Source organism: Mixophyes fleayi, chromosome 2, assembly GCF_038048845.1.
Source record: "Mixophyes fleayi isolate aMixFle1 chromosome 2, aMixFle1.hap1, whole genome shotgun sequence".
NCBI classification, from domain to species: domain Eukaryota; kingdom Metazoa; phylum Chordata; class Amphibia; order Anura; family Limnodynastidae; genus Mixophyes; species Mixophyes fleayi.
The window spans coordinates 360551272-360563977 of NC_134403.1; the positions used below are offsets into that span (position 1 = coordinate 360551272).

Consider the following 12706-nt stretch of genomic DNA (forward strand, 5'->3'; position numbering starts at 1 on the left):
TGTTTATTTTACAGCTGAGCAGCCGCTTGACAAAATAAATACCTGGAATGAGAAATGTATGCTGCTAAAACTGGGAACCATGCAGAATTCAGCCTGTGAAACATGGAACGTTCGTATTAAAGGGGACAGTCAGTGCTATGACCTAAAATAACATAGATGATTATATAGTCATTATATGAGTTAGCATGTTCAGTGCTGGATGTTATATTAACTGTGTGTTACAGTTTCTCCTATACAGTTATTATTGTTTATTATTGTTTATTTGTATAATTTATGAACGGGCAAGGCCACGTACCGGCAGAAGCATGCTTAGCTTATTGTGACCTTAGTAAGAAGTGATGAGCTTAAAATCACAGCTTATAACACATGCTCTTGATAGGCTCTGAGTGATCATATGAAATTACACAGCCCACAGGACTGTCCCTACCAAACAGCTTTCTCCAAGTACTTCATCCTAAGTCATTTTGAGGGGCATTGCTCAAGAAGGTGATGAAGAGGGGAATGCAGAGGTGATCACAGAGCTCATCCTTCTACAGTCACCGTGGGAAGTGCTGCTATGTCATGATAACTGAAGTCTTCCTACAGTCACTGTGAGGAGCAGTGCTACACCAGGTAATGAGGAGGGCAATATTATACACACAGAAGTAACCACAGAATTCCTCCTCCTACAGTCACTACAGGTAGTGCTGCTATATAAGGTAATAAGGCAGAGGATGTCACACACACAGACATAATAACTGAGCTCCTCCTACAGTCACTGTGAGGAGCACTGCTACACACGGTAATGAGGAGGGCAATGTAATACATAGACAGGATTGCTGAGCGTCTTCCTCTGGCAGGAGGGAAAGTGTTGTATTTCAAGTCCAACCCCCCCAGTTCATCCTGTTCTCTTACCTGGATCCGTTCACCTGATTGGGGTTACACTCCATCTTGATGGTGACTCTGGATGGAGGTTGCGATAGCCAGTCTTGCTGTGGGACGCGTGGACTCATTTTCGAAGTTTGCCCATACTCACTGGAGGATGAAGCAGTCATCTCCACCTTGGTGAGGTGTGGCGTTCCGTAGGCGCACTCGAATAATGATTGATCGTCACTTACCACTGATAACGCTTCCTGTAAACATACAAGGAGAAGACAAAAGATGACATTATTTATAAGTACAGGAAACCGCGTGTCACAGTAAAATAAACATGTTTTATAGATCCAGATAAAACAATCTCCAAATACACAGTGCATGTTAATCAGGATCCTGGCAATGATATACAGTGTTGGGATTAAATACTGAGGATAAGAAGCAAACTCCGGTCACTCAGCACAATCATAAGGGAACTTTACAATTTTTGATATTAATATTTACTGTTATTGACTTTTCCGCTGGCTTCTGCTACAAAAATAATTAGCTATTACTTGTGAGCTCGAGAATCCATGTGACATATATCAAGAGAGTCTGAAAAGATTGTTGTCTGGTCTCCCATATCCCCCTCCCTTAAATATTCACAGGCAATCACGGCTACTGTTACCTTGTTTTCTTTTGTGGAACAAAGCATTCGATCTCTATATACAATGTAACATTAAGGGGTATATTTATTAAACTGCGGGTTTGAAAAAGTGGAAATGTTGCCTATAGCAACCAGATTCTAACTGTCATTTTGTAGAATTCACTAAATAAATGACAGCTAGAATCTGATTGGTTGCTATAGGCAACATCTCCACTTTTTCAAACCCGCAGTTTAGTAAATCTAGCCCTAAATGTTGTTTTTGAACCATAAAGCAGCAGAACAATGTTTGCAAATCATCATATTCGAAATTGGGTAATATAATTAAACAAAATGTGTGGTCCTTTAGAAAGACAGAAAATATCTTCAGTTTTTTGTTTTCTTCACAAGGATTGGCTTAATGTTTATAGAATAAAAAGAAATGTCCAAATTGCAAAATAACATCACCTCGATGAAGTATGCACTTAAAATCAGCACAATCATTTACAGTACACACAGTTGAACCTAAACGGTCCCCTCTGTGTACACCGATGTGTACACAGAGCTCTCTGCTCTTGGGACGCTGCGTCTAAATAAGGAGAGGCGGAGAAGTCTAAAGTGGCACAATGCGCAAAAGTTTCAACGGCGCAGCAAATAGCCTTATTTTTGTCTTACAGAGTGATAAGACCGTCTGTCTTATTGCCTTTGTTTAAAGCCTTATTTCTATATTGGCCAGAAAGCCTAGAGATGGGCTTCTTCACTGGGGATCCATTATAAGCATAGACCGGATCTCTGCCAACTCACAGCTGGTGCAAATCGGTCGTCCTCTGGCGGAGTGGAAATGGCTGTGCACCCTTCTGCAAACCAATGAACCCCCCTAAATATGCCCCCTCTCCAACCCTTTTATTTTAATAAGCTTGCTCTGTAGAATGAAACGTCCTTTTTTCACTGCTCCGCAAAACTAGGCGCAAGTGCTGTGGCAGAAATTGAAGCACATGGTACTGCCAAGAAGATTGGCAGCTATGACCTTTGCACTTCCTAAATTCAGTCCTCTATAGTTAAAAGGGGTTGTCTATAAACATCAATTAAACATGTCTACTCTATAAAGTAAATAGGGGTACGCTACCAAGGAACCCCAACTTTTAGAATAGTCTTGCACTGCTGCTTTCGGCTCTGGCAGACTAAGTTTGTCCATAACTCTGCAATAGAGGGGTATGGAACCAATTCCATAGAGCTCTATTGAAGAATTCTGGATGTCTTGCTCACTCAGAAAATTAGCAGCATCCGTCACAATGGATGCTGCTAATCTAACCTCCCGTCTTCAGGTAAGTAGGGGATTCCCAGCTGTATGGGGGGTACATGATTTATAACCAACCCTTTTAATAAATTTCAATACCACTGATTTTAGCAGAAATCTATGTTGAGTGTAACAGCTAATACATCAACTTCTGCTGAATTTTGCCCAGTTAATCAAGTGACGGCAACGTAAAATAAAAGCATCAACAATCCATCTAATAATAAAGGCCCTGAAGCAGTAATATATAATCCTGAGGCTTGTTTTTTTATTTATTCAGTAACAGCAATGCAAATCTGATCCGGTTTTGTGAAAGCATCTTCTATTATTCACAAATATTAATGCAAAGCTTTGAATATATTGAAAAACTTGACACGTTTGTCATTGTATTTACATCAGCTTTGCAGCTGGAGTTTGCTTCAATAGACTTAAAAACAGGAAGTTTGATCTGCATAGGAAAAATATAACTCCCCCATGACCAAAATTTTACTTGCAATTAACATGTATTATAATTTGCACAGTGGCTCAGTGGTTAGCACTTCTGCCTGACAGCACTGGGGTGATGAGTTTGCTTCCCGACCATGGCCTTATCTGTGTGGAGTTTGTATGTTCTACCCATGTTTGTGTGGGTTTCCTGCGGCACTCTGGTTTCTTCCCACACACCAAGAACATAATAGTAGGTTAATTGGATGCTATCAAAATTAACACTAGTTTCTGTGTGTGTATGTGTGTGTGTGTATGTTAGGGAATTTAGACTGTAAGCTCCAATGGGGCAGGGACTGATGTTAGTGAGTTCTCTGTACAGCGCTGCGGAATCAGTGGCACTATATAAATAAATGGTGATGATGATTTATGTAGCTAGTAGCTCTATATACTTGTAAGTATTTTCATCTTGAGATAAAAAAAACTTTCGGATGCCAGTAATGGCTTCTTGCCTCAGAAGGACTCGATCCCTTATACAGTAATCACCTGCTCTATTGTCATTTCTACATTCATTTATTGGGAGTACAAGAACTATTGTTGGAGTAAGACAGACAGGCTGCTGAAGACTCGGTACAAGATGAAGATGAATAGATGGAGTTTCTCAATGTGGCCGTCTGTCATATCGTACTTATAAACCACAATCCCTCACATGGCGACACAGCTTTGTGTATTGTGGTTTGTTCCACGGTTTACTAACTTCCCTAATTCCATTTCACCCTCCACAAAGCATATGTTACACAACGACCGATGACCTCCTGTCTCTCTGCAGCCCAAATTACACACGTCCAGCAGCATTATGTCCCTATATAGACCTCCGTGACCTTAAGCATGTTTGTCCCCCCTAGCCCAGCTCCTACCCCCCTTGCTCATTCTCCATACCTCCCTGCTCCATGCTCTTCCCCTGTACACTCTACCCAAAGCTAAGCCACTCATGGCACCCAATCACATCTATATCCTTATTGTCGGGGGCTGGCTGCCAAATTTTACCCCATACTTGCCAAGTCTCCCTGAATGTCAGGGAGACTCCCTGAAATAGGGGTGATCTCTCACTCCCTGAAGAGTCTGGCATTCTCCCTGATGCTGAGCCAGTACAAGACGTGGTTGGCTTCACCATCTGTGGCGTGATGACACAGTTCGGAAATTGTGTCCTATGTCCATGTATTTGATGCCTATGAAGGTGGCCATTTTCATGGAGACCAAGATTTAATCAAAGACTGACAGGTAAGACAACATGACTTCAGTAATGGAGACAGAAATGTAAAAGACACTTCAGTCTCTAGAGATTCATTAGCTGCTTTTCTTTAACGCATAGTTGCCTACTCTCCCAGAATGTCCAGGAGACTCCCGCATTTCTGGGAGACCTCCCGAGCACCCAGGAGAGGAGGGCAACCTCCAGATTCTCGACCCCGCAATAGAAAAGTGGCAGGGGTCGGGGCTTAATGACGTAAATATTGCGTCATCTTAGCCCCGCTCCCTGCTGTAATTCTCCAAAATTGTGACAATTGTTTAGGGGCGGGGCCAAAATGATGCAATTTGTCAAGCCCCCCCACACCCATCTCCCCCAGGATCTCCCTGAAGTCAACGATGGAAAAGTTGTCAAGTATGCTTTACCCCGGGGAGGCAAGACTCAGCTTAGCAGCCTATTAGGAACATTTTAAGAAAATAAAATGCAGATAGCTCAGTGCCCAAAGTAGCCCACGATGGGACTGGCCTAGAGGGCAGATCCCGCCCAGCCCCCCCCCCCCAGTCCCACCCAACCCGTCCCTGCTTATCGTTACAATGATATCAGGATCACCTTTCCCATTTGGCACTTATCACACTTCACCCTTAATTGGCCAATGTTACTGCAGTGCTTATTGGTTCAAGAGTATAAGAGAAGTGGCCTATACAACATTATGACAGTTACATACTATTATTATTTTTATTTCTCAAAACAGTATCCTTCTGCCTTATAAGGATCTCCTGGGCAACTTAAGTTGAGCGAATGATTTTATTAAAAAAAAACAAAAACCCTTTAGTAGCAAGAGATTTATTTTCCAGGTTGCACTGTGCAGCAGATTTGCTGAACAGCATTCCTGAAATCTTGGGGGCAAATTAAATCTTATTTCCAGATCACTGACATAGCAAAAATGGCCCTGGAGGCATTTGCCCCGTGTCTCCCTTGTTGGCCCTCCATTGTGTAGTCATCGATAAGCAGAAAGGAGAGGACACAACTCAATTACTGGGAAAAAATAATATAAGCTAAATAATCAGCAAATATTTCTGTAAAGTTTTCAAGTTGCTGTGCAGAATGTAATTAACAAACTATGTAGAATAGCACATCGTACCCTTACAGAAAACACTGAGCTCGTGGGGAATGTGGATTCAAAGTATTTACATTTTATATAACAGCAGGTCATTTTTTTAAAATATTTTTAAACAAGTCAATCAAAGTACTGAAATCTGCTGATTATAATATTGAGCGTAGGAGGAAAGGAATCTGAGTAGTGTCTGAACCGGTCGGCTGTCTAGGTTCTCAGTGAGGACATTGACAGAGGGGTGTTTTGGAAGGTGTGCGCTCTCACCAGAAATCAGAGGCAACTATAATGATCTGAAACTACTGCCTGGTACTGTCTTCAGATGTGCGGGCAACCGGGCAAATCCCTTCATTGCCCTACGATGCCTCTCAATCTTAAACCAAGTATGTCCATATTGTAGATATGGCGGGTTTATGGGATAAACATGTGTACTAGATAATATATATTACTGGTGGTCCTACAGAGGGACCATGTTACTAATGGGCCCGGCATACATCACTACGGCATTAACTTGACCTAGGTGCTGAAAGTTGCCATCCTTTATCCACCGACCATATTAACATCCAATCCACTATTCACCCCCATTAAACCATAACCCAATTCCTCATTTCCACCTCCATCCATCATTGTCTTCCTTTCTCATGTGTCCTATATGCCCAGATGGGCATCATTATAACTGTCATCATCATCATCACAATCACTATCATCCTCCTCATCATGATCATTCACCATCATCACCTCCACCATCATCATCATCATCATCATAACCATCATCATCATAATCATAGCCTCCATCATCATCATCATCATAGCCTCCATCATCATCATCACCATCATCACCTCCACCATCATCATAACCATCATCATCATCATCACCTCCACCATCATCATCATCATAGCCTCCATCGTCATCATCATCACCATCATCACCTCCACCATCATCATCATCATCATCATCATAGCCTCCATCGTCATCATCATCACCATCATCACCTCCACCATCATAACCATCATCATCATCATCATAACCACCACCATCATCATCATCATCATAACCACCATCATCATCATCATAACCACCATCATCATCATCATCATAACCACCACCATCATCATCATAACCACCATCATCATCCCCATTATCATCATTCGTCATCAACATCATCATAACCACCATCATCACCTCCACCATCATCATCATCATAAGCACCATTATCATCATCATCAACCATCATCACCATTATAACCACCATCATCATCCCCATCATCATCATTCATCATCATCATCATAACCACATCATCATCATTATAACCACCATCATCAACACCATCATCCTCATCATTATCACCATCATCATCATAACCACCAACATCATCATCATCCTCATCATTCACCATCATCATTATCATTATCATCATCACCATCATTCACCATCATCATCATCACCATTATCATCCTCATCATCATAACCATCATCATCATAATCATCATCATCATCACCATTATTCCCATCATCATTCACCATACTCATCATCACCATTATCACCACCATCATCCTCAACAGAATGAGTTCATAAATATGTTTATGCAGAGCCGTGGGCCCCAGTACAGGGAGGTGGGGAGGAGGGAACTGGGGCCCCCGACCCTCTGTATCTACCACGCAGCGGGCCCCATTATCTCCATGGGCCCCGGTGCTCAGCACCTGTCGCCCCAATGGTAGTTCCACCGCTGTGCCCATGGTGTGACTGTGTGGTGTTTCCTATAGTAAATGATGATGGTACAGTAGATTTACACACAATACAAACCTGGTTTATCTTTACAGAAATATGGTCCTTTCACACAGATAAATCAGGAAAATGCCATTGTAAACCATAGAGAACCAATGTCCAGCGTAACCGAGCTTTAACCTATGATGAAGGTTGTTCCCACGGAAGTTCCAGGGTAAGAAGGTTACCTGTTCTGCACAATAAACAACCACTGAGAACCCAGACTAAAGTTCAACACTAGAAAGCAGGAAATTCACAGAAATAAGTAACAAAAGGAAATGTACTTAATGTGACTGTTAGTATAATACACGAGTGATGCTTGTGGCTGTATAAACTGCTGTAAACAAATACTGTACAAACTGTGAGTAGCGATGTCATCATTTCAATATGCCTTACAATTATTTGTGTATTATTACAAATAACATCACTCATATCCCTTAATGGAAATCATAGACCTATCTTTAATTATAGCTGGCGTCAACACAACCTCTCTTCATTGTGAATTCGAGAGGGGACCTGAAAGATGAATTTGTGTCATCAGGTCCTGGCTACATTGTGCAAGACCACAATTCACGTCCCTTGCTGCGTGATGGCCAAAATCACCCACCACTCGGCACTTGTTGGGCATCATGGCATAGATCCGGTCCACTGTGTGTAGGCATCAAACACACTTTAGTCCCCCTATGTGCCTTTTATTATTTTTAGTATACTATTTTTATTTATTTCTTTTCTATGCCACAGCACTGTGCAGTCAGGGCGATACATGTAAATATACAATGAGGAAATGAGGAATTCGGGTGAAACAGAAGGTGAGAGATCACTAATGACATAATTGCTTTATAGGATAGGTGCACTTAGATCGCTACTTAACTCCTTGGTGACTAGAAGCTAGAAGCTCGCACATCATTCAGTCACAGACTAACACAAGCTAAGGGGTATATTTACTAAACTGCGAGTTTGAAAAAGTGGAGAAGTTGCCTATAGCAACCAATCAGATTCTAGTTATCATTTATTTAGTGCATTCTACAAAATGACAGGTAGAATCTGATTGGTTGCTATAGGCAACATCTCCACTTTTTCAAACCCGCAGTTTAGTAAATATACCCTTAACTGTTAAATACAAACATGAGTGACAATAAAATGAAATTATTGCAGCAAATTACACGATATGTGCTACATATTATTCCGCATCATCATCATCATCATCATTTATTTATATAGCGCCACTGATTCCGCAGCGCTGTACAGAGAACTCACTCACATCAGTCCCTGCCCCATTGGAGCTTACAGTCTAAGTTCCCTAACATACACACACAGACGACAGAGAGAGAGACTAGGGTCAATTTTGATAGCAGCCAATTCACCTACCAGTATGTTTTTGGAGTGTGGGAGGAAACCGGAGCACCCGGAGGAAACCCACGCAAACACAGGGAGAACATACAAACTCCAAACAGATAAGGCCATGGTCGGGAATTGAACTCATGACCCCAGTGCTGTAAGGCAGAAATGCTAACCACTTAGCCACCGTGCTGCCCCAGTGGACTGAGTGGACGTATTAATGATACAGTGATTCCTGCACACTCACCTAAAGATCAGGATGAGTTGAGTATGTTATCAAATAATGTTTATTTATTGTGTAATTACAGATCCAAGTATCCCACATTGCTGATAACGTAGATACTGGGACATTACGTTAACGCTGAAGGTCCATTCAAAAGACAATAGTAAGTTGTCAAGGGAATTGAAAGCCACACAATATACCTGGAGGGCCGTATAGCTTGCAGACCACTAGCTGGACAGTCCTGCATTATACAATGTATACGGTACGTCACACATCTCACCAATTACCGTATTTAATGATGAATTACAAGTTCTAAAGCTTAATTTATACCTGTTTGAAAAACCACACATTAAATATTAAACAAACATCAAAATGAAATTCACAATGCAGTATATATATATATATATATATATATATATATATATCAGTAAGCTTCAAGAATATTTTTGGTGCTGTTTGTTACAAATATTTCTATTTACTGAAAATACTTCTCCCTAGTTTTGTGTCCTGCAAGAAAAAGAACAGGACGGTTCCTTAAAAAGAGGAACGGGAAGTTATTTGCACAGAGAAATTCATTCTATCATTCTAAAAATACACCCAGAAAATGTTGTTTCAACAACAGACTGCAGCAAGTCTGTTCTGCTCGAGTGAACACAAAATCATAAACGATTTACTAATTTGTTCATAGCAATACAGTACTGAATGTAGACGCACTTGAGTTCAAATGATGCTTTCTAGCACTGCAAGGAGAATCTAAACTATATTAGAAACACTGATTATATCACAATATAGATGAGATTTTATAGGAGTATTTCTTGCCTGGGTTAAAAGCTTAGATGATGAAACAATAGGACTGTATCAAACAAAGAGGGCTCACAAAAAGGACCAAATCACGTTTTAACTATACTAGGGCTTAAAGGACCATTGGACATTTTTACCTCGAAGTTCTGCCTTTCCCTATGGAACAGTGAGAGGATAAAGCATTCCATCTCAGTAACGGGGGTGGCTTAGGGGAACGGACGGTAACCCTCTTTAAATGTAGGGGGGGGGGATTCACAGCTTGGAGATAAAAAATGTCCATAAGATATGATGATAAAAAAGGAGAAATAGACACTTACATGGGAATAGTCCTCATAAACTGGTATGAACTGTGTTTGTAGCATCTTTCCAGGTTCAATGACGAACAAATTATCATAGCTTTCTTTGGATTCCTTCCAGTAAAAACGTCCAGCAAGAATATATATATATATTTTAAAGACGAGTAATTTCTGGAGTCCAAGTATCGGTGTCTAGTAACCAGTGGCCATAGTTGTATCCCAAGGCATTGTCCACGCTCTAGAAACGTAATTGTCTGGAAGGTCGTCCTTCACAAGCGGAATGTTGGTGAAGAAACAGGCGGGTTCCATAAGTGAGGATCATTCCAGGCTCATATTACTCTATAGACACCAGCAGGCAGCGACTGTTCCTGCCAGGGCCACGGAGATGTGTTCATACCTCCCGGAGATTCTGTGGCTATTGTGTGCAGAGGATATTGTGAAACTCCGTGGGGATGTGTGTATGTCCTAGTGATTGACGTGTCCACATCAGGAGTGTGGGGTTTTGTTTAATCTAATACACAACATCTCAAGTTCCTGTTTTACTTCCTTTGGGCCCCTCTGCTCACTTGTCCCACTCACCCATAAACCATTCATGTCATAGGAGTTAATATAATGCTCTACAACTAGGGGCTATATTCAAGAAGTCAGTTTTTCACCAGTGATAAAGTGCGTTATTGTATTTGTGTACAATCAGCAGTATCACAACGATTATAGTGTGCATAACATGAAAGCAGTGTTGTGTCAACTGGCCATAATATATGAATTTGCATAGATGTGGATCAGGATTGATGGCTTTTTTTTGGGGGGGGGTTATACAATGCTGCAATTTGCTACCTGTTAGGTCTAAAATGGCCTAATGCGGGTTTTACAAGTAAGTTAAAACAAAGTAACAAACCAAATTTGGAACAACATGCCTAAAATATATCAAATTACATTTAACATTTACTCCATCTTTCTCCACACTGCCTATGTATTATTAGGGTTATTTTTTCCCTTTCTGATTTTCAGAAATATCTGTATATTGTGCTTCTGGACAAACGATCCCACGCCTGTAAAAATATGGATTAAACTATGTCCATACATATTAATATGAGAGGTCATAAACCATTATCCCTACCTAACCCTGTCTTAGACCAACTGTACACGCAAGCTGTGCTTGGATTGTGTTCCCCCCCTTTACTAAAACCAACAGTCCCCAGTACCCCCTCTAGTAAAATTGGTACAGTCCAAGATGGAGCAGGTTGCCCTTCTCTGGACTCCTCCTTCTCCCTCTTACTTGAGGGACCACAGTAAGATCCGAGTCGTCTGGACAAATCCATATTAATATTTTTAGAGACAACTGTGTGATTTCGTCTGAGGAAGACAGGTCAACTTTAAAGTGTATCCATCAAAACACACAGTGGAGGCAGCCATTACCTATGACAAAGCAGCCTTTCTGATAAGCAGAGTATAGGTTCAGCTCATAAAATGGCTGCCTCCACTGTGTGGTACATTTCAAAGTGGACCTAGTTTAAAAGAAAACTAGATACTCATAAAGTCTCTCCATGTTCCAGCAGCAGTGGCTCTATGCAATGATTTACTTGTCTTTATTGTGTGTATTAGTCCTTTTTAAGACAACTTAGTTATACGGCAGCTTCACTGTTATTTACTGCAGGATACTCAGCTAATGGTTTTCACATTGAGGTTATATCTCCCTCCTGGCTGCACTTGTACATTTTAACCTTAGCCAACTGGAACTGAATAACAGAGTCTAGCATGGAACGTTCTCGTATAACTTGTGGTCATCAGAGTGCTTTGGAGTTGGCGTATTTTGCAAAAATATTTTGTGCTTCTTTTTTTTCCTCTCTCTCTTTCGTCTTTCTCTTATTTTTCCCCCTTCACCGGCTCAGAGCTGGCATCACTTGGACGACTGACATATTACATTGCCGCATACATGAAAATAATCAAGTTAATCCCTTGATGTAGGCCTATGGCTTTGTTTATTGTTCTAAAATAGAGCAACAGCATGCGGTTTTACTTAGTCTAAAATGTCTCGAGAAGCTCAAAGGATCTCGCTGCACCTATTTTTCTAAAAATGGATCAGGATTCAGCTTTGTGGTCTGTTCCGTCGACGTATTCAGACAGCATGGAAAGTTCCTGGTGTAATTATGTTGGATAGGAAAACATCCACTTATACAATGGTGTATTCAATACTTTAGAGACGTGGGTATCAAACGATGGGTGTGTTTTATCATCATCATCATTTATTTATATAGCGCCACTAATTCCGCAGCGCTGTACAGAGAACTCATTCACATCAGTCCCTGCCCCATTAGAGCTTACAGTCTAAATTCCCTACTATAGACACACACACACACACACACACACACACACACACACACAGACAGACAGACAGAGAGGGAGATACTAGGGTCAATATTATAATATAATATAATAATATTATATTCTGGGCTTGGATGTGGGCTGCTCCCATGGGTAGTTTATTAGTTGCAGTTGGAGTTTCCCTTTAAAATCTCCTCTGACTATTTGAGAATGATTAGGAACACAGTCCACATGCTAAATTTATAGGTTCAAGGCCAGGATTATCTACTGCACAATACCATATTATCGGTGGACCCATCTGTAGGCAGACTTTAATATATCTCAGTTTAGATTACAACACTCCACAGATCTGGAGCAATCCACAGCCGCGTGTCCCCATCACCCAGGGGCCAGATCTCTGTTTTTGCAAAC

The 12706-nt window shown here is 41.1% G+C and overlaps 1 protein-coding gene across 4 annotated transcripts in view; it reads right to left on the reverse strand.

Moving 5' to 3' along the window:
* ERG (ETS transcription factor ERG) overlaps positions 1-12706 on the reverse strand; it is a 214650-nt gene that overhangs the window by 25842 nt on the left and 176102 nt on the right. For 2 of the 4 annotated variants that reach the window (XM_075197249.1, XM_075197250.1), the window contains one exon: positions 895-1112. In XM_075197249.1, coding sequence (XP_075053350.1) covers positions 895-1112 — 218 coding nt within the window. Of the gene's footprint in view, positions 1-894; positions 1113-9994; positions 10446-12706 lie in introns of those variants that run through there. The other 2 variants (XM_075197251.1, XM_075197248.1) reach the window with 2 other exon arrangements.